At 46.5% G+C, this 22,159-nt stretch overlaps 1 protein-coding gene across 2 annotated transcripts; it reads right to left on the bottom strand.

The window, feature by feature from the left end:
- Positions 1 to 6,280: 6,280 nt before the first annotated feature.
- etv5a (ETS variant transcription factor 5a) lies at positions 6,281 to 16,981 on the bottom strand. Of its 2 annotated transcripts, none has more exons than XM_068572560.1 (14): positions 16,847 to 16,981; positions 15,066 to 15,315; positions 14,853 to 14,946; positions 14,708 to 14,755; positions 14,247 to 14,297; positions 12,396 to 12,519; positions 11,738 to 11,900; positions 11,523 to 11,689; positions 11,138 to 11,433; positions 9,396 to 9,458; positions 9,161 to 9,229; positions 8,819 to 8,988; positions 8,628 to 8,735; positions 6,281 to 8,387 (listed from the first exon to the last, which is right to left on the bottom strand). In XM_068572560.1, the coding sequence occupies exons 2-14, from the start codon at positions 15,111 to 15,113 to the stop codon at positions 8,157 to 8,159; spliced, it is 1,632 nt and encodes a 543-aa protein (XP_068428661.1). In that variant the 5' UTR covers positions 15,114 to 15,315; positions 16,847 to 16,981; the 3' UTR covers positions 6,281 to 8,156. The 2 variants fall into 2 exon arrangements, with proteins under 2 accessions (XP_068428661.1, XP_068428662.1); XM_068572561.1 differs by having other exon boundaries at positions 8,634 to 8,735.
- Positions 16,982 to 22,159: the final 5,178 nt, after the last annotated feature.

Here is a 22,159-nt window from a genome sequence, read left to right as displayed (position 1 = left end):
TTAAGCTCCTTCTCTCTCACTCTCTCTCACTCTCTCTCTCTCTCTCTCTCTCTCTCTCTCTCTCTCTCTCTCTCTCTCTCTCTCTCTCACTCTCTCTCTCTCTCTCTCTCTCTCTCTCTCTCTCTCTCTCTCTCTCTCTCTCTCCAGCCACGAGGAAGACAATTACATAAATTTGACATCAGCGTGTTTAAAATCTAGAGGATTAAAAACCTTGTTACATACTCACGTCCCAATCTGATAATAAGTGCTACATTTTGGGTTCAGCACCTTTTATTGTCAACATGGAGCTGAGAGTGAAAGGAAGAAAAAAACCCATATTACAACAGCTTCAAATCTCAACTCCCACACTACACACCCACGATTTATGCAGAGGAAAAAAAACAAAAAGAAAAGGCAGAAAGCTGCAGCCTGTGAAGAATTGTTCTGCAGCACAGAACTGTTTGTTCAGCTCTTGCAACGTGTCCTTTGAAATGGTGAAAGCCGAAAAGGGCAGACACTACCGTGGTGCAGCTATAATCTGCATAATCAACAACACGTCATGTCACATGAAGGCCAAAACATGTTGCTCACATGTTTTGTTGCACATGCTTTGGTGCATAATAATAAATATCAGTACATCCCTTCACAACAAGTTTAACTAAATGTTATAACTCTAAAATCCATTTGCAAATTGTGAGGACAAACCTTCCCAATGGTGCACTTACTTACTGATGAAATTATGTTTTATGGTGTTTATATATAGTGTATTTCATGATATACATTCAATCCCAAAACCCCAGACGCTGGTCGCCTATTAAAGATATACCATGCAGCGTAGAGACTCATGTAAAAGTACTTCCTCTCCATTATGACATCAGTCTTTGGTCCGTTGGGGGAAATGAGAGGGAACCATCAACGCCACCTTGGGAGGGGAATTGCTCCCCAGGAAATATAAGATTTACGACTAAAATATATAGATTTTATGCACCTATATTCGTTATTAATATTAGACAGAAATGTGCTTTGGTTTCATTAAAGAAATCAAGAGGCAACCCTAACCCTACCAACACAAGAATAAACTATTTCTTGAACACGAAAAACCAGTAGGAGCCACCACAGGGGGGCCGGGACAGGGGGCCACTACGGGAAAGAAGGCCAACAGGTGCCTTTTATAGGCTGGCACTGATAAGGGGATTAGTTGGGGGCGTATAGGCTTCATGGGGAGCGTTCCCCTTCACACTCAATTAAAACAAAGGAGAAAGCTCCGGAAAAGAAACGCAAATAAAGCGAGATGAGTGGACAGAGCTTGTGTTCACAAACAGTACAAGACCATGTACAACCTCTAAACACAACACACTCGAACATTACATAGGATTAGGGGTTAGGGTTAAGGTGAGGCCTTGAAGGGCTCTGCGTGTTACGCCTTCAACATGTGCTGAAGCGCTCAACAGTGTGTCCACTATTTCATCACCTCACACACATCCTGGTGTCCAAAGATGTTCAGAGGAATAGAGGAAGACGAAATGTGATTTGTAGCCCTTTAAGCCAATTTCTAAATTGGCCATTCAAAAATCCAAGACGGCGGTTGTTTTTCAAGATGGCCGCCAATTGGGTCTCCAAAAATGAGTTTTCTTCAAAAAACAGTTTTTATGTCCCCAATTTAATGGTCTTGGTGTCTATTCCTATGTTTCTAGGTAACATGGAGCTAAATATGCTACTTTATTAGCCTTCTGACAAAATAATTGCTACATTTTCTATTGTAGCCCTGATTTTAATGTTTAATTTGATACCGCACATGTTTTTGTTTTTGATTTTGGGGATTCATTCCATGTTTCTTTCTTGATTTGTACCTTGTGACCTGATATAAAAAGGTAATTTACGTGCCCAGAAGGACACAAATGATGTTTGAACTTCCACAATTCCACAAATTAGCTCGGCCAACTCCATCTGCAGAGGAAGATTTGTGATGGTGGCCAATTTGAAAGTTCCAGAAACTTCTACCAAATGCACTTTGAGGTGAGATTGTGAGATTGTTCAGTCAGCTGCTGCCTCTACATCAGCGTCTCTATTGCGATGCCCTTTTCCCCGTCTCCGCCTTTCACAAGCTGTTGCTGCTTCATCGGCGTGTTGAACAACCGACACCTCCCTGGCACCGTTATCCCGGCTCACTGGGAGCAGACATGTGAAGCTGCACAGCAGACCGGCTCCGTGAGTAACATTCAGATCTCGAGCTGTCAGCCTCAGATGCAAATGAGCTAAACGAGACGAGGAGAGCTGAATGTTTGTGCCTCGTACTGCTCGGATTGATGGCCCATCCATTCAACACACACGGAGTGCAGCGAACACACTCGTGCATTGTCCGTGAAGACATATAGTTTGTCTCACACAAAGGATCCTCTGTCAGTATGTGTGGCTGCAGCTCTTGCGTCCGTTAAGATTTATGCAGAACATCGTCAATTTCACAGATTGTTCAGCTGTGGTACATCGCATCCTGACGGGGAGGTCACGTTGTGTCTCTTTGTGGTTGTTTAGTGGCTCTTTGTGTCCCTTTGCAGGTGGTTTGCATTTGTTTGTTGTTGTTTTGGCCTCTTTGTGTTTTGTTCCTTTGTCGTAGTAGTTGTGAGTCTCTTTAGTCTCTTTTCAGTTATTTTGCATGTCTTTAAAGTCATTCTGCTTCTTTATGGTTATTTTGAAGTTGCTTTGTGTCTCTTTATAATCTCTTTGATTCATTTGTTGTTGTTTTGTGTCTCTTTATAGTCGTTCTATGTTTCTTTATGGTCATTTTGAGTATTTTTCTGACTGATTTGTGTGTCTTTGAGTGACATTTCGTAGGTGAAGACACTCGTCTCCTGTTCAGTGATCCATCCAGGACTCTGTGGTCCTCGTGTTGCAACAGGACAGGAACTCATCCACTAGAGGGCAGCCATGGTCAAAGAAACAATAAATATGAGCTCTCGTGAAAATCTGAAATAAATACTGACTTGTGGGTGGTGTATGTGTGTGTGTGTGTGTGTGTGTGTGTGTGTGTGTGTGTGTGTGTGTGTGTGTGTGTGTGCTTGTGATAAATCAGTTATGTAACAGAGTTTTAGGAGAAGGGTCTCACCATGGTAATTAGCATTGTGCGAACACAGCGTGTTGGCCAAATAATGTGAAAGATTTGTGCTGTTCCCTTCCCGGCAACATGACCCATATTTTTCTCGGTATTCGTTGCCAGAACAGAGTGGTTTGCTTTCTCAAACTGCAGTGGAGGCAGGCTGTGTGTGTGCGTGTGTTTGTGTGTGTATTGACACACACTGAGTGCCTGCATTGGTCTGAAGACTCAAAGCTGAAACCACATTATGCTTGAGTTGCCTCGTCTTGTGTCAGGATCAATAATTTACTTGGAAGCAGCTCGTGGTCATAATGTACGTTGAAGGAGTATCCATTTGATATGTCCACTTTTCTCCCGGCTCAAGCCCAGTGCCCTGTATCAAGCACTCTGTAATGGTGTTATGCATCGATTTAGCATGTTTACGACGAGGCCTCGTCTGTGGCGTGTGCGGAGCCTTCGGTCATCCCTCCAACATGTGCATGTATGTGTTGCACTGTGCGTGTCTTACTGCCGGCCCTTTGGCAGCCGGATTAGTGGCGAGGAGGATGGCATCTCTGCATCGGTGATGGAGCGCCTCCAAGGTGATGGGACCTTTCTAAAGCGTCACCGGCTCCTCGTTAAATGGATCAGGATCATTACGTTGGGTTCACGGCTTAATCGCGACTGTGGATAAAAGAACCAGAGCCAGAATTAATAATCCGGCGCCTCTTAAAGGGACAGTGCGTAGGATTCGCTGGCATTGAGAGTTGTGGTTGTGCAAAAAAAAAAAGTATGGTGGACTTCAGGTAACGTAGAAACACAGAAGTCTCTCTCTCTAGAGCCAGTGTTTGGTATGTCCGCTCCGGGCTACCGTAGAAACATGGCCGACACCGTAAAGAGGACCACGTAGACGTGAAGACACACGGAAAAAACGCAACGATTCTTAGTGTTATGTGATTGTACGCAAATGAAAACACAGTCATGAATGTTGTATTGTCTTTTTTTGCTGAATAGATTCCCTGACATGCTGCACACTGTGCCTTTAAATCACCATTATGGACAATTAGTTGCAGAATCTTTCTCACCAACACAGAAAATGCGCAAGAAACCAAGTCACAACATTTTGACCGATAGCATTGTGTGTTTGTTTTCTGAAGATATTGTGAAAAATATTGTTATTAGTGGTAGCTTGGATGCTAACTCGCTTTACTAAGACGGTGAAAACGGTTGACGTTCTAGCATGTTACGTTAGCGCATTACGTTAGCAGGTTATGTTAGCGTGTTAAGTTAGCGCGTTACGTTAGCAGGTTATGTTAGCGTGTTAGGTTAGTGTGTTACATTAGCGTGTTACATTAGCATTTTACGTTAGCGCATAGCTCAAAGCACAGTCCCCGTAGAGCCTTTTCAAATGAGGATGACAAAGAAAATATAGAAATTCAGTGTTAAAAAGTTGTAAAAAAGCCAGCGAGTGGACTTTTCTTTGCGTCCAACGAGGCTACGAATGAACTTTGGCGCTCAAAGCACTGGAGCTTCTCAAGGTGTGTTTGTGACAGTGATGCATTGTTCCCTCCGAATCTGACAAGAGGACCGTGGGCGTCTGTTGGAGAATTCACAGCTGAGGTGTGAATGAATATTCATATTACAAATTCTGCAATAGTATGCATTAAATGAACGATTTCTTCCGTCAAAGACGGCGGGTTACAGACATAAAAACTTACACCTCCACCAACGGACACAAAGGAGATGAGTGAAGCTGCTGAAAGAAAACGTATGGACATGTTATGAGCGCCGGCGGCTATACGCTCACACACACACACACACACACACACACACTATGAGGCCAGAGCAGCTCCCATGAGCGCACTAAAAGGCCTTTCATGGCATTCAAAGGCACTCTGCCTCTCAATCAATGGGGAGCTGCCTGCCGGGCAGACGGTGTTACTGGAGACCAGAGCTCAGCTTCAGCACTCTGAGCGGCTGAAGCTGGAACCGACGTCACAAGATGGTCGCGAAAGTCCAAAATCACCCAGATAAGTACAACAGTTGATGGTTTTGTACGTACTTTATACCTCCACGCCACAGTACAGAGGGATGCATTGTACTTTTAGGTTGCTCCTCCTTGACAAACCACTTAAATGTTGATGCAATAATTGTGATCGCATATTGTAACATGAGCGCTTCACTGATGGGCAGTTTAGCGTTGTGACTCGTTTTATATATTCAAAACTTTTAGTGAACCTTTTGGCTAATTCTTCTGCATTTAAATATATGTTTTGTTTGTTTGAATGCAGTATTTTTAGTGGATAGCAGGTGATTTCAGTAGTTTTTCCACCACATACCTGCAGATGTACACAGTGTATATATTGTATATATGCAGGAAAAAAAAGGGTTTTCAAAAGGGTGTACACTCACTTTACTGTTAATTTGTTACTTTATCTGGTTGTAAATCTTAATATTTGTATGATTAAATGATGTCTTATCGTTACACTGTGTTCCCTGTCGTGCACTAATCAACAAGCCAAATTCCTTTGCAAGTGTGAACGTTCTCGTCAATAAACAGTTTCCAAAAATTAATTTTAGACCCAACATGTAACCAGCCTGGTGCTCTATGCATTACATTACATACTAACATTATTTATGTGGTTGGATGTACATTAAAAAAACAGTTATTAATGTCTCTCTCCGTGCTCTCGGTCGAGTCTCATACTTACGCTCATGAATAATTTCACTCTCAAAACAAGCACACAACAGCCACACTTTTTGGGGCTCGCTGAAGGTTTTTTTTTAAACGGCACCGAACTGTGAATTATTCACTGATGACTCGCGCTCCAGCACGAGAACGTTCTCGTTGTGTTTGGTTTGTGTAATGGGTGGATAATGGAGTGTGTAGTGTAGTGTAACTAATCCCTCAATATGAAAAATGGGCGATACGTTTATTTCATTGCTCGTTTGAATCCTCGACGTAAAACCCTGACGTGCACGATGTCAGAAACGTGAAGAAAAGGAAACACACGGGGGTGTTTTTCCCTTTTTCTTCCATTTGCAGCAGGTTAAAAAAAAAGAAGAGAGTAATCATTTACCCAGAAAGGAAGCATGTGACTCAAGAAATCAGCCAGGTCAAGCAGTGACTGCCAGACCACAGCAGCCTGTCAGCTGACCCAGGGAGGAGGAGGAGGAGGAGGAGGAAGGGGAGTTATTATGAAACACACCAGGACTTCAGGCAAGTGAAGCATAAAGGAGCGTTTATTGTACCCAGTACAGATTATCATGAACTCAGCAGTGTAAGAAACACGTTGTGAGGGGAGGGAAACTGAAGCCTATACAAGTGCAGACGATCCCCTGTGGCCGGAGAGCATCCCATGATATAATGCACGTCGTCACCGCAGCCTCTGGTGGAACTTCGGCCTTTAAAAACACACACATACACACTCGCTCTCACACAGACACACATTTTACAAGCAAGATAATATCCTCTTCTCATCCATTCTCCGACCTCGAGGCCTCTTGAACAAACAGTCTGCAGTAGTAGCGTCATAAAGAATAGAGGTTTTTTTTAAAAAGGTACATGTCTATTAGAGGCTAAACTATACAGCTTTATATACGTTGAAATCAAAACAGAAATGCAGCCTTATAGCAAAAATATATACTTTATATACGTTTGTCTTCGACCCCCCCCCTCCCTTACCACCATTCAGAAACATTGATAATAAAAACACCACCAAATAAAAACAATGCAGAGAATATCAAATATCTTCCTCGTCCAAAGACGGTTCAAAGCGATATGTGAGTGGACACACGGTCTGGACTGATTACACCATGCGAAGAGAAGCAGAAGTCTCCGGGTGACGACGTGTGACCGGCAGAGAGGCGTCCAGAAGAAAGGTCGCCGCTTTTTTAAAAATGTATTTTGAAACTTTGCATGCAACACCCTGATGCTCCTGCCATACTGGAGCCTCAGAGGAACTAGTACACTGCCAAGAAAACATCAAGCACCCGGACTGAAATACAAGAAAATCAAATTAAAAAAAGGAGCAACGGGACCATTTATCAGAGATAATAATATATATATTTTTAATAAATTATTAACGCCTTTAGGAGAATATGTTCTTTTGTTTTTAACCGTCTCCCCCCCTTTTTTTATGCAAGCAGAGGAGACGGAGCGCTAATAACATCCGGACTTTAGGACCCAGCGAGCGATGAGCCGTCGTGGGAGGAGCCGTGGGAGGAGCCGTGGGAGGAGCCGTGGGCGTTGACCAGAAAAAAGGTTCTCGAACAGTTAAAAGAGCGTTTCACACATTTACAGGAGGAGCTGACGACTGAAATACAGCTCAAAAAGTAAAAACAGCTGGCAGTAAAAAAAGAAAATAAGTCGTCAATCCACAGGAAACAAATCTGTGGTTTTTCGATTATGTTGTGTGTTTGATTTGTTTTTGTTGTCAACTCCGTTTTTTTTTTTGCAAATTAAAAGCCCTTTAACGGATCTCGTAGTTCAGATGCGGCGACATGACAATGGGGTGTGTTGGTGGCTGGGTGGGAGGTTTTGACCCCAAAAAGAAAGGCACCTATAGAATAGTGCTGCTTTCAGGGTGTCTCAATAGATGTCTTTTTATATTTAAATATTTAATATTTCTACTCCGTTTTGGTTACTTGATTGTTTTTAAGAAAAAGCAGATTGTCACAAAAAAAATAATCAGAAATGCGACAACTCCCGCAGTCTCGTACAAAGAGGGGGCTTTGTCAGTTCTTTAAAAAAAAAAAAAAAAATGGCGGCGCGTGCGACCTCGCTTCGTTTTGGTCTCCGTCGCCATTTTTTCAGTTCACCCTCAGCGGTTTCACAACCCTCTCTCGCAGTAGGAGAGCTGCCGCGGGCCTCTCCCCTCGTTCATCCTTAGCAAGGCAGCTTTCCAGAGTTTTCCATGAAGGTTTTCCAAGGGGAGGGGCCGTGGAGGAAGGAGGCGTTCCTTCCCGGGCGGCTGGGAAAGTTCCCATCTCCGGATTCTTGTTTAAATTTATTTTGGAGAGCGGGATCGTCGAGAAAGACTTCTTCAGGGAGTGTTTCTTTTCTGCTTCTTCTTCATTCTTTTTTTCCCCATTCGGCGTGTTAGCGCTAGTAGCCGTAGCCGTCGGGGAAGGGCAGGCCCGCCACGCACTGCTCCCCGCCGTCCAGCAGGTAGGGCGCCGTCTCCTCGTAGTGGGTGAGGGGCACGGTGTCGTCGTCCAGCCCCGGCAGGCTGTCCGGGTCCGCCTTCAGGCTGGGCCGCTGGTTGTCGGGGAACGCCATGGAGAAGAGCGCCTCGGGGTCGCACACAAACTTGTAGACGTACCTCTCGCCGGCCACCTGAGGAAAAACACCAGGAGAGACGACACGTTTAACCTAAAAAGCGTCTCCATCAATACATCTAAAAAGGTGTCATTTCCTCTGCAGACTGAAGGGAATCTTCTGCTATTTCAGGATCAAATTCAAGGCGTACGTACATTTTAATCTGGTTGAAACCTGAGGCAACAAACGCTGAACTGCAGGCTAGCATTCACTGATGAGTCTCAAACGTCACGAGAAAAGGAAAAGGGGTGAACGTGCCTTTACCTTCTGCATGATGCCCTTCTCGTAGTAATAGCGGAGCGAGCGGCTCAGCTTGTCGTAGTTCATGGCCGGTCGGTTCTTCTGGAGGCCCCAGCGACGAGCCACCTGGAGGCACAGAGAGTCGCCGTGAGTAAGTTGACACAGAGAACGGACACGTGTGGAGCTTGAAGTCCGGAGGACGGACTGACCTCCTCGGGCTCGATGAGCTTAAACTCCATGCCGCGGCCGGTCCACGCTATGAAGTGTCCGTTGGCCGGGTCGTCCAGCAGCGTGACCAGGAACTGCCAGAGCTGCAGGGAGCCGCGGCGCTGGTAGGGAGGCCCGTCGCGGTAGACGGAGGGTTCCTGTTTCACTTTGCCTGCGAGCGGGAGGGAGAAAGGAGGCCGTCAGCACTGGACTCCACCGCGACCAGACATCCCTCGACGTTGCCAGATGGCGACTGAAGTATTCTGACTAACCGACTCGATGCGAACGCGGCATCTCGTGCTTTCGCGTTGGTCTCGGGTGTCAGATCTCGGGGTTTTTCTTACCTTCTAATCTTTCGGGGACCACACAGGTATCGTCGAAGTACAGCTGAGGATCTCTGTCGAAGGAGAAGCCTGCGAGGAAGACGGAGGAGAACGCAGACGCGTCAAAATCGAAGCGGCGGGTGAAGAGCGCGAGAAAGGCAATGCAGCCGGACATCCTGACCGAGAGCGGCAGAGAGTGTTGTGCACAGCTTCAAACACACTAAACAACATTAAAAAGAAGCAGACAATGACTTACTGTCATGGTTATTCTGGTAGAAGCTGCCCGCTCTCCCAAACGATGACTGACAGTTAGGCACTTCTGTAAACAAGAGAAGACGAGGCGTATAAATTTAGACCAGGCGACGTCCTCGCCAGTTCGTATCCAATGCATCAAAATCCACCTCGCAGCTGACCAGATATATTTGGACCGCTGCCACCGGGAGCGCACAGCGCCGGCCCGATGTTCACAGAGGAGCCGCTCGGCCCGAGCTATGTCAGCGCGTTAAGTCGGGCCGATAAATATATATATGCATATATATTTATACACACACAAAAAAAATGTAGAGCGGCTGCTTTTCTGGTCGCTGCAGCGCCAACAGCTGGGCTTAAAAAATGCCCAATACTCTCTGTGTGTGTGTGTGTGTGTGTGTGTGTGTGTGTGTGTGTGTGTGTGTGTGTGTGTGTGTGTGTGTCTGTGCGTGTCTGTGTGCGCGTGTCAGTCACACGGACTAAAGCCCAGCTCAGAGCGAGCACACAACATCCCCCGCATGTCCGCCGAGCCTTTAAAACGAGATTAGCACCATGGTCGCTGTATTAAATCTCAATGACAATCGAGTTACGCCAGCCAAGCCCCCCCCCCCCCCCCCTCCTCCTCCTCCCTTCCCCTCTCGGCCCAGTCTTCCCCATTGCGGCGGCGTCTCTGCAGTGCGTACCGACCCGTCTCCAACCCCCCACAGTCATTACTCTGTTTCCTGTCTCCTGATAAGTCAACCAGAGATCAATCTTCTGCGTCTCCTCTTGTCCTCACTTAAGGAAAGAGTCTGCAGGGAGTCGGGGCCATCGGCTTAAGTCTTCGCATGGATGTCGTGAAAGAAAGAAGAGGGAATTCAAAGAATAGTTCTTCCTCAGATGCCAAGGACGATAATGCGTGGATTTTAAAATCACGGCGCGGCCGCAGCTCGCCTCGTCGTCGCCCTGCAGACCATCCTGAACCTGAACGTGCGCCCCTTGCGTCCCGGCCAGAGACGCGAGGCCGTCCGTGACGTAGGTATTTAAAAAGCTGTAAGAAGCTAAGAGGATTTGTCATTACATCACTCCCCCCCTCCTCCCTCCCTCATGAGAATGTGCGTGAGCGTGAAAAAAGATTAAAGAAATAAAAGTGGAAGAAGAGAGAGAGGGGATGTTAATGCGGCAGAGCGGGGGCCGGCCGGCAGCTGGCCGCGTGGGCGGGAGGACCAAACGAGTCCAGTTGGATTTTGAACGCAGCGAAGTGAACATCGCCGCCGGCCCCGCACCTCTCCAAGAAAGATGTTTTCCCGCGACGGACTCGCCGCAGGTCGCTAAGTCCTCCGAGGGCTCCTGGCCGAGATCTATTCCGAGGGAGGCTGAGCTCGGGGGCGGAGAGGTGCTGTGCACCTGGTGGGTGACCCATTTACTGCTCTGCCCTCGGAGGCTTAGGCTGAGCTAAAAGACCCACTTTTACTTTATTGGCGTGACTCTTGAGGAACGACGCAGATTAGGCTTGGAGGCGGCGAGTGTGTGTGTGTGTGTGTGTGTGTGTGTGTGTGTGTGTGTGTGTGTGTGTGTGTGTGTGTGTGAGAAGTGAGCACCTGTGCGCTCGGGCCTCGGCCGCACGCTAAAACTCGCGGGCGCGCGTTAGCGACCCAGAACAAACACGGCCGCATTCCTCCACCCTCTGCTTTCACAGATAAATCCTTCTCTTTTTTTTATAAAACATCCACGCCGTCGAGAGGTAACAGACTCTCTCCTCCCGCTCACCAGAATCGAAGCAGAAGTCCCGCGGCTCCGGCTTGATGGCCATGGGGTGGAAGGCGGCCTGCCGCATGGCGGGCACGCCCTGCTCGGCGTAGCGCGGGTCCACCAGCTCCTGCTTGAATCCCTGCGGCGGCACGGCTACCAGCGGCTCCGACATCTGCCGGTGGTACGGCGGCCGGCCGTCACGTGGCAGACTGTTGTTGTTGCTGCTGCTGGGAGGCTGGGGCAGGAACTGGGGGCGGCCTTGCCTCTCTGACGGAGGGAACGGTAGACATGGCTCCGACATCTGCCGCTGGAACCTAAAAATAAAAATGATGGAGGAGAAAGGGTGAGGTTGTGATCGGGAGACAAGACACGCCCCCCCGCCTCCTGGAGACGCTCATCTCACCTGTGCTCAGGTGTGAAGGTGTTGGCATCCTGGCTGATGGGCGCGCACGGCACGGCGAAGGGCGGGCTGTGGATCGGGAGCGCTTGCTGGTTGGGAGAGCCCGCGCTCGCCGTTATGGGCGGCTGCTGCTGCTGCTGCTGCTGCTGCTGCTGCTGCTGCTGCTGCTGCTGCTGCTGCTGCTGCTGCTGCTGCTGCTGCTGCTGCTGCTGCTGCACGTGTAGGGGATGCGGCCCCGGGGTCGGGTTGGCGAGGCGGGGGTGAGGAAGAGGAGGAGGGGGAGGGGTCTGCTCGCTCAGCGGGTGCGTTACGCAAGGAGAGACGGGCGTCGAGGGAGGAGTTAATGGCTTGAACCCGGGAGTGGGCTTCCTGTCACAGGCACTGTGGATGAGGAGGAGACGCGCCGTCAGAACAGGGTTACACACATTGTGACCGATGGCGTTAGAAGATCAGGCAGTGGAAAGTGATAATGTATCCATAGAGAGCTGAGATTGTGCTGCGATTTCTGACTTCTCCATGACTTTTAACCACATTCCCATGAGCAAACGTGTGTGTAAACAGTACAAAGTGATAAAATGTAGTATTTGAACTAACAATGAGGATTCAAGGCATGCAGTAAACCTTAAATGACTCAAATGAATGAGGGACAATAGTTTGATTAAAAGAAAAAAACATTTGTATAGATGCCTGCTTACATTTTGAGCCTCATTCTTTTAAAAGCATATTAAATATTTCAAACCTGACGTAAATGAACGTCATGAACACATGAATATAACACTTTTACACAACTTTTGGGACTTTTTCCCCCCCCCAAGGACTTTTCCAGGCCTGGAATACACTTGTTTTAATTCCATGACTTTCCCAGGTGTTGCACACCTGTAGCTGTAGAGGCACTTCTCTCCGTAGGGCATGGGGCTCCGGTCCTGGCGGCAGGGCGAGAACTCTTTGGAGGGAGCCAGCTCCCGCTTGATCTTGGCTGGCGGCGGGCCATGAAACATCACTGGACGGGGGAGGAGACGCACAAAGAGAGAGAGAGAGAGAGAGAGAGACAGCAACACAAGTTTGAGTGCATCAGATCAACTCCAGATACGGGCTCTAATTGAAGCCATGAACAGAAGTGCAGCAGTTATCGTAACCACATTTTGGACCTGATGGATAAATGGACGCATGGACATCGTCCGCGTATTCCCTGGACTGACAGCGCCACTTAAGTGGCAATTTATCATCTGGGGGGCCTAATGGCGGCCCGCTCGGTAGAAACAACAATGCCCCCCCCGCTCTCAAACTTCAACGGGCGACTCCCATTAAGGGGGCCGGTGGTGCAATACCCAAGAATCAGCGTGGCTGTAATCTAATGGCGGCGAATGATTTTTTTTCTTCCCCCTTTCTCCCGCGCTGTAACCATTAGACACTCGCTGCAGCTTTCTGCAGTTTCCGGGGCGCCACATAATAGCCAGGCAGAAACTGGATCCCCCCCCCCATCCCCACCTCTCTTTGGCACAGAGCAGAGGAGAAAGGGATGGAGGGAGGGAAATAAAATAAATCACCCCGTGGCGCTGACGGACCCCAAGCCGAGCCACAGCGGGCACGTGAGCTCCGCCGACAACGCCATGGCTCGGGATTTTGTGGAGGAAAGTAAATAAATTAAAAAGGGATCAGGCATGTTTTCCTCCCTCCTTCCTTCCTTTTTCTGGACCTGACGGGCGAGCGCCGTCCTGCACCACCTGACCTCAAACATCAGCTCCACGCATCTCGTCCAGACCGAGAGCCGGAGAGAGAGGGAACCGGTGTGCAGCCTGGCAACGAGACGCACAACGAGCAAACTCACTTCTCAGTATCTCACACGCACACGCCGACAGCACAAGGTCGAGGACTCCTTGACAGCGAGCCGACTGTGTACAGTAGAAGCAGACTTCGGATAGGGGGAGATGGGGGCGGGGACGGGGAAACGCATGCATGTCAATGCCTCGACCTCAATAATATGTTTCCTGGTGGTCAGTTTACAGCAACCACACCCCGTCTCCACCGCCCACGCATCAGACAAAAAACACAAACTCAGAGGCCGGAGAGGAGGAGGAGGAGGAGGAGGAGGGGTCATACAACGCTCCACTGGTCGTAACTCAAACGTAGCCTGAGGGCGATGTGCAGAAACAAAACAGGACGTTGCCTGGAGAAGTGTAAGGGATGGAGGGAGGAGGTGATAGTTTTGTGGAGCAGCACTGAAACGGGACCGCCGCCGCCGCCACCCCCGTCCACTGGAATCTAGCCCACTTCGGCAGCAGGGCCCGAGTGCGGGAAAGTGTGAAATCAGATTAGGGGCTTGGCTCATGTGGTGCCCCATGCCAATCGGCTGATTAAACTCAAAATGGAGGGAGGAGAGAGAGAGGGAGAGCTGGCTTTTACCAGAGCTGTGTTTTGAAGAGCGTTCTTCCAAGGCAGGATGTAAAAAAAAATATAACAGCGCAGCGACCTGGTCAGGGACAAGAGACTCAAAAAAAAAAGCACTTTCCTCCGCGACGAAGAGCACGAACTGCCACCGAGGTTTAAACGTCCGCCCAAAAAGCAGACCAGAAGCAGGCCGACACACGCACACCGTGACCGGGGTTGACCCATATGGATCGTGGGGAAAGCAGCGACAGAACATGCTCAGGAAACACACACACACACACACACACACAATATAATCAGAGATAAACACTGACAACAACAAAAAAAGCAGGTACTCACAGCTGTCCGACTGGAAATCTGGGACAAACTGTTCGTCATCGGGCACCTGGGCTGTGAAGATACAGGAGGACGCAGCGCGTGAGAAAGAAATAGAGCACGTCGTCCTTTTTTAATCTCTCAGATAGGAACAAAAAAAAAAAGGAGGTGAAACGAGGGGAACGAACACTAATCTGCAGGAATATTTTCTCTGTTTTAAAAGAGCTGTTTTAAGGAGTAACAGAGGGGAAAAAGGGAGGAGAGAAAGCGACTTTTAAGCAAAACAAATGTGTCAGCGGTTTCTCGTGAGCAGGACTTTGCTCTTCTAATTGCTAACACCAAAAATAACAATATTCCCACATTCCTGCCAAGTTAATCTTTAATCTTAAATCATGGTTCGTCTTGTTCCTGGTCGTTTGGGAAAAAAAAGAAAAAAGGCCACTTAAAAGTACAACATGCTTATTCTAATAAAATGATAAATTTACCTTCTGCAATCCAGATCTCTTGCAGCTGACTGAGGTCTTGGAAGAGATCTGAAATGAATGGATGAAAACAGACATATTGAGTGTGAGCTTTCCCGCCACCTCGTCGCTGGAAGACCGGCGTTCGTTGGCGTCCGGCGGCCGTTACCTTCCGTGTCCTGGGCGAGCTCCGTGTCCACGTACTTCCTCTTCCTGTCGGTCAGAGGCCTGTGGTGCGACGGTTCCTCCGCGTGGGACTTGTGCTGAAGAAGAAGATGATGTCGTCACAATAATGCAGATGTTGAGGATGTGTATTATTATATATGTACAGGGATCCGTGTGTGTGTGTGTGTGTGTGTGTAGCTGGCACATGTCCACTTACGCTGGGTGGGACCATAAATGGGACCTGCTGGTCATAGAATCCGTCCATGTTATCTGTTTGATTTTGTGTGTGTGTGTGTGTGTGTGTGTGTGTGTGTGTGTGTGTGTGTGTGTGTGTGTGTGTGTGTGTGTGTGTGTGTGTGTGTGTGTAGGGAGGAGGAGGGGGGGAGGGCTCCGATATTGGGGGAGGGGAGGGTGGGGAGGTGTTCGCTTTAAAGCGACGGCGCACGGGGGGGTCACGCCGCGGGTCACTGGAAGAAAAAAAACAAAAAACACAAGATTGGAAACGGTCAATAAAACTGAGAAGCAATGTGGGCACATTGTTGTTGTTGTTGTTGTTTTACGAGACTGAGTCAAAACAGTTGGGATTCATATCTTATCACATCCCCCCATCCTTATGCATCAAGTATAGACGCTGCAACAAAAAGGCCACAGTCTTCTTCCAGCTTGATATTCGACCAACAAACAAATCTCTTTGAACACACACACACACACAACGTAAACACCAAGTGTGTTACACAGCACACGTAGTTACACTTATATAACGGCTCACTGGCCATCTGCACTACGCTCCACTATAATCAGCTTGGAGATGTTAGAGTAGAAAAAGAGTGTAGTAGGTCAGAAAGCTGATGAGACCTGAACCCAGACGCACTTGTCACAACAACAAATAGTTCCCTTTTAAATGTGACAACAACTCGAGGCTGAGCCGCTGCCCTCCAGCCTCACAGCTCCCTCGGCGGAGTGATACGACTCACTCCATCTCCTGCTAATGGGTGACGACTGCAGAAAGCTGCCGGGGCAATTATTACGTGCGCAAGGCACATATTACACTTATTACTTCAGAAGCAACTGTACTTGTGCGGAGCGACACATCAATCAGGAGGATTATTACTCATGTACTCTGGGCCACTCACATGTAGGGAAAATAAGGAAAACAATACAAAAAAAATCATAATAATTGGAGACTTTACATTTTAAAAAGAGGGAAAAAGTTACTTAGATGCTGTATTTGTTATTATATGTTGAACCTCGGGAACAATAAAGACAGAAAAGGCCAAATGGTCCCTAAACGAAGCAAAATGTAAAAAAACAAAAATAAATAAAATTAAATAGTTTATCACCACAGTTGGGATTATAACTTCCACTACAGTTTCGCAGCCATTGGGATATTTTTTATTTTTTTTTAAAAAGAAGTAAACAGACAAACTTGTATACTGCGTAATTCTTTTCAACTTTTCATCCGTGAGCCAAAGCGACAAAATCAGCTAATTTTCGGCCGAGGTTCTGCGCTTCAGCGGCGGCTTGAGGGTGGAGGGGGGGGGGGGGGGGGGGCACCGCTGGGGGACGAAGATCACCCGACACCTCCCACTCCTCCTCTTCCTCCTCCCTTCCCCCATCCATCCCTCCCTCCCTCCCTTGTTTTTCTCAATGAAGTGAAACTCGACCCGTGTGGAAACAGAGGATTGAAGTAGAAGAAAAAAAAAGAAGAAAAAAAAACGTCCATTCACAAAAAAAAAAAAAAAAATCACAAACAGTCGCCTGACCGCACTGATAAGATAAAACCAAAGACCCACGCAGATTAAAAAAAAAGCGCCGAATCCAACACACGCTGGGCTTGAATACGGCTATTACACCCAGCAGTATAAATCCGTTATAAAACGGGTTTTAACTTTAAAATAAGATGGCGTTGCGCCCGTTTGTCTCAGAAGAACGTGAGAAAAATACCCAGCCAGAACAGCGCTTTAAAAAAATAAAAGAATAAAGAATGCTGCAGCTTACCTTGTGTGTGTATTGATACGTCCTCGATATGGAAAGAATATGGTATTAATATCCACAAATACCCCAAAAAAACAACGTGTCGCTAGTCGTGTAATCGCCTGCGCGCTGACAAACCGATGCGCCGTCTTCGACTCACAAAACTTGACTGAGCTTTCTGTTAATGGCCCGCTCGGTTTTTTCCCCCCCTGGGCTCGAGAGGCACCGAGGAGACACGCGCTGATTGGCTGAGCGAGCCTGTCCGTTGGGTCGGCAGCCAATAGCGTCTCCCGGGCGAATTAATTATGCATGAGGCTTCGGTTTGGCCAATCACAGCGCAGCGGTGGCCTATTTTTATGAATGGTTGGATTTCATTCACATATTTTTTTTTTCGCCCATCAATTGCCCCAATGGAGTTTGTTAAAGGGCCAGCTGCCGTGAAAATATACGAAAGGTCGACACAGACACACACAGTCGCTGCTGTGTCAACGTCAGTGTCACGTTGGACTCTAAAATTAGATTTTATTGCATTGTGACAACACATTCGATATAAACTGTGCCACTGAAGCAATGCATTATTAATGCAAAAAGTTATTTAACAGCATAGTAATGTAACCGATTGGTGTTTCAGAGAGAGGGAGAGTGGTGCAAAATGACAAAGAAGGAAAAAGTATTTAAAGTAAAGGACATACATTAAGAAGTTAAATACCTAAAATGTTAGTACTAGCATCCAAAATATCAATTATCAGCATTGCTAACCATATTTAAATGCTTACATTTACATATTTTTTTATAGGCTACATGAATAAATATAATTATATTTGCACACAAGGTGATTAGTTTTATTGAAAAGACGTATTTACGGGAGAGGAAAAGAGTTCAGAGCAAGATGTCTTCAGACAAGTGCTGGTCCTGTTAGTCTCTATTTCCTTTTTAATATTATTTCCACACTTTATTCTTTAATTTAAATGTGCACTGCATATATTTCATTTCCCAACATCACGGTCTAAATCTTTGCGGGGAAAGTAGCGAAACCCTTCTTTTTGTAGGGCTACAAAGTACACACAATTATCTGTCATGAGTCTAAAAATAGACGAATCAGCATATCAGATACGCTCCCAACGTTCTTTTCATTTAAAACTTGCATCTTAAGTTCAACACAAGTTGAAACTGAGAGCACGAGCTCTTTCTACTTGTCATCAACGCTCTGGTCCGTTTAATGCATCTCCTGTATCATGTGATGAACCTCTATGTTTAGAAAGACCAATCCTAAGCTTTTCTTTTTCCACCCACGCATAGAAAAAAATCAAAGTGGGATATGTTTTCATCATGGCAGAAGATGAACCACTTTCATATTTGACCATAAACTCACCTTTCTGCAACAAACACAATTTCAAACAGTGAATTTTAATGCAGACGGCACACGTCCTAAATGCATGAGCAAGATGTTTGATGAGCACATTCCAACAGCAGATGTTCATCTCAAACTAAAACAACACTTTACTGTTTAATAACTTCCTCTACTGTTATTAAAAATACTTCTCTGTTTGCTGTTGCCTTTAACTTCAATGATAATTATCAATTACTGCATCTCACTATTACATTTTATTTCTTAAACTGCAACTTGTATTACTTTTTTTGTGCTTTTTGACAGTTTTTTATGTCTAATGAATGTTCTTAATTGTTTTTAAATCTTGTTTTTTCTTTTGCGTTATGTTTTGATGCTTTGAATGGTTTCATGTGAAGCGCTTTGCATCGCCTCGTTGTTGAAATGTGCTCCATGAATACACTGGCTTTGCCTTTTTTAACTTCCACAGTTAAAAGTTTTAAAATAACAATCATCAAGTCATGAAACATGTTATAACTTTGTGATGCTCACAAACATGTGTGTATTTGTGCGTCTGTGTGTGCGCGTGTGTGTGTGTGTAGGAACGGCTGTCGAAGCCCCAAAGGTCAGAGGTCATGAATAAATAACCTTTGTCATTATCACCTCGAGTCACCGAATCAGGAATCCCTTCATATAAATGGTGTGTCACTACACACACACACACACACACACACACACACACAGATTCCAGCAGCTGGTATTGAAAACTATAATCTCCCCCTCCGGCAAATCCCCGCCGCCATGATATTATGAGCCCGCTGCGAAAGGCAACAGTGGTAAGAAAAGACTAAACACACATGAGGAGCGAGCGCGGTTTCATCCCCTGCAGGTCGTGCTGGAGGTCTATGAGGCCAAAGGCAAACGGCTTGTCTTTCAGGGTGTAAACTCCCGTTTGGAAATGTAAAGACGCTGAAAAGTGTGGAGGTGAGAGGGCCTAAAAATACCCCTCCCCCTCCCCCATACAACTGCACATGGCGCATTAAACAGCAGAGGACATGCCTCAGAAGCAGCAGCCTGCAGGTCCTCTTCGCCGCTGCGGATGTGGTGGGCGGTCACTCGGAGGCGTGCGGAGAGAGCGAGCACATTGTGTTGCTGTTCTTACTCTTTCCCTAAATAAATGTGCCGTATGCAACGGGTGACACGCTGCTTTGTGTACATACCTACCTCCCTCTCTCTGGATTAGCGTGAGAGTGTTTGTGAAGCTTTAATCTCACCTGCTCCAGGGTTCATGACTTTAAACCTAATGTCCACGAGCAAACATATGTGAAATGTGTGTGTGAACAGTAAAAAGTGATAAAATGTAGTATTTAAACTAACAATGAGGATTCAAAGCATACAGTAAACCTTAAATGACTCAAATGAATGAGAGACAATAGTTTGATTAAAAGAATAAACATTCATATAGATGCCTGTATGTATGCTGCTGATATTTTGAGCCTCTTTCTTTTAAAAGCAGATTCATTATTTCAAACTCAGCGTAAATAAACGTCATGAACACATGAATATAACACATTCATATAACTTTTACTACACTTTTGGTATATATACATCTTCATATTTTGTTAAATTCCATTGTTTTCCTTGAGAGCGCCGCTGTTTCCTCGTGAAAGCGACGCTACGGTGGGTTAGTGTGACACGGCGCTGGCCGGTGGCCCGATGTGAGCTAATCCTGATCCTCTGGAACCTTCACTAAACCAAGGTGAGGACGAAAAGCCTTAAGCCTGGAACATCTCCGCTCTCCTTCTGCTGGGAAACAAGGAGAAAACCTTCTCACGTGGTGGTGGTTTTTTGTGTGTAAAGTTCATTTTTCACAGATAATTGTCTGACTGCGAGGGTCCGTGTCGGGATTCTCAATTCGAAACGTTTTCATTTTGCATTTGTCAAAACGCTCCAGAAAAACAACCAAAAACAGACGCGGTTCGTTTTTTTTTTCCTCAAAAACCCACGACCCTCCGGTCTCACCGCAGTGGGAGAATAACCGCCGCTGCGACGACGTCATTGTCGTCATCATCGAGAGTCTCGGCCGTCCGTCCGTTAAAGCTCGCCAAAAAAGAAATCTCTGTCAAAACACAACATTTAAAAAAAAAGAGAGTCAAAATGGGGGAAGTAGGGCCTCTGGGCGCAGGATGCTCTCTCTCTCACTGAGGGACAAGATGTGACTTGCCTGCTATTAATAGCACTTTGGCAGATAATTCCTGCCTTGTTATCTTAGCAGCCGTACTCAAGAAGCCTCGCCAAAGGCTCTTCTGATGCGCCCAGTTGTGTAACCACCCTTCCTTTTATTATCTCCCTCTTGTCTCTCTCTCTTCATTCTCAATTCAATGCTTCCATCTTCTTTTGACATGTTTCTCTTTTCATCTGTCTTTCTCCGGCTCTGCTCTGGAAGAAGCCCCTCCCCCTGCTCCCTCCCGGGGGCCAAAAAAGGGGCCAGAAGGGAAACGAGAACTCGACAAAACCTTCAATTTGTTCCCTTTGAATTAAGTGATTTCCTTTGAGGTTGCAGATTTGAACTCGGCGAGACAAAAACACACACACACCTGGAACCAAACGCGCCGGGACTTTGAAGCCGCGGCGCCTGTATGTTGGTGTTTAGCTGCTGTGATGCTAGCCATCGGTGTGCTAGCATGCTAGCATGGTTTTGACTGTGAGTGTTGTTCAGAAAGGACATGCGAGAACGGTCAATACTTTTGCAGGTTTTTGACCATAAACCAAAGTAAAGTCGACTAAATGTCACAAAAACTATTGAGCTAACGTCTTAAGTTAAATCAATAAGGACGCCAACAACAACAACAACAGTAAAACGACATCATTATCACATTTATCCTATTTTTAATCGAGGACTTTACCATTTCATTTGTTTTGACATGTGAACTCTGGAGTAAAGAAGCGTGGCCTCCTTTCTCTCTTCCTCCTCGTCACAGATCTCCTCCCAGTCGGTGTAACGTCATCAGTGACTCACAGTTGTTGCTGTTGCACGTATTTGTCTTTAAATGATTCATGGAGATAAAGAAATCAGGTTGACCCGTCTTCATCGAGCAGCATCTTGAGTAGAAATCTGTTTGTGTTCATTAAGGAAGAAAGAAAAGGGACGAGGTGCATTTTCAATCTCCTCCGTTTTATTCGGTAAAATGTTTTGTCCATGAAAATGCTGACAAACAGTGAGGGTGACGTACTGTACAGACAGACACGGGCAGACTGCAGAGGATGGACGTATTGATTTTTCAACCCCTTTCATCTAATCAGAGGGTCTGTCCTTGACCCTCTACCACCACACGGACCCCGAGGGGCAACAGAAGGCTCACATCACAGAATTAATAAATCAGATTACTTAATTAACTGTCATCTTGGTTACATACAGGCGTCCCCCCAACACACACACACACACACACACACACACACACTGTAATAATCCCCTGAAGCTGTGTGATGACGTCGCTATCGTGATGTGTCGTATCAGGTCTGTGAGCTCTACTTCTGATTTATTGTACATGTAGAGCGACAGCTCTGATGTATCTGATGTCGCTCAGAAGTCTATGCTTCAAGCTTTCTCTCCTGACCACCAGGGGGCGACTCCTTTGGTTGTATAGAAGTCTATGCTTCAAGCTTTCTCTCCTGACCACCAGGGGGCGACTCCTTTGGTTGTATAGAAGTCTGTGCTATATGCATTATCTCACCTGACCATCAAGGGGGCGACTCCTCTGGTTGTATAGAAGTCTATGCTTCATGTGTTGAAGCTGCATTCTCTCTCCTGACCACCAGGCGTGACTCCTCTGGTTGTATAGAAGTCTGTGTTTCATGTGTTGAAGCTGCATGTATGTCTTATTATTGGTTGACATTGGTTGACAGAAAGAAAAGATTGATATAAACCTGGGTGTTTCCCGTCTTTTTTGTGCATTTATTGTTAGGTGCACAATAAAAGGGTTATGAAGTGAATTTATTTCATCTCATCT

The sequence above is a fragment of the Clinocottus analis genome, unplaced genomic scaffold (assembly GCF_023055335.1).
Source record: "Clinocottus analis isolate CAN_PGR_092001 unplaced genomic scaffold, fCliAna1.0.p SCAF_12, whole genome shotgun sequence".
Classification (NCBI taxonomy): domain Eukaryota; kingdom Metazoa; phylum Chordata; class Actinopteri; order Perciformes; family Cottidae; genus Clinocottus; species Clinocottus analis.
The sequence above is the reverse complement of the archived record's forward strand: the minus strand, read 5'-3'. Positions and strand labels throughout refer to the sequence as shown.

What these genes read in the sequence shown, in the direction of transcription:
- etv5a (XM_068572560.1), bottom strand. Translation starts at nt 15,113, where the DNA reads ATGGACGGATTCTATGACCAGCAGGTCCCATTTATGGTCCCACCCAGC. An exon ending in CATTTATGGTCCCACCCAGC is followed by an intron (nt 14,947 to 15,065) that starts GTAAGTGGACAT and finishes CTTCTTCTTCAG; the next exon opens with CACAAGTCCCACGCGGAGGA. An exon ending in CGGGGCCGCATCCCCTACAC is followed by an intron (nt 11,690 to 11,737) that starts GTGCAGCAGCAG and finishes CAGCAGCAGCAG; the next exon opens with CAGCAGCAGCAGCAGCAGCA.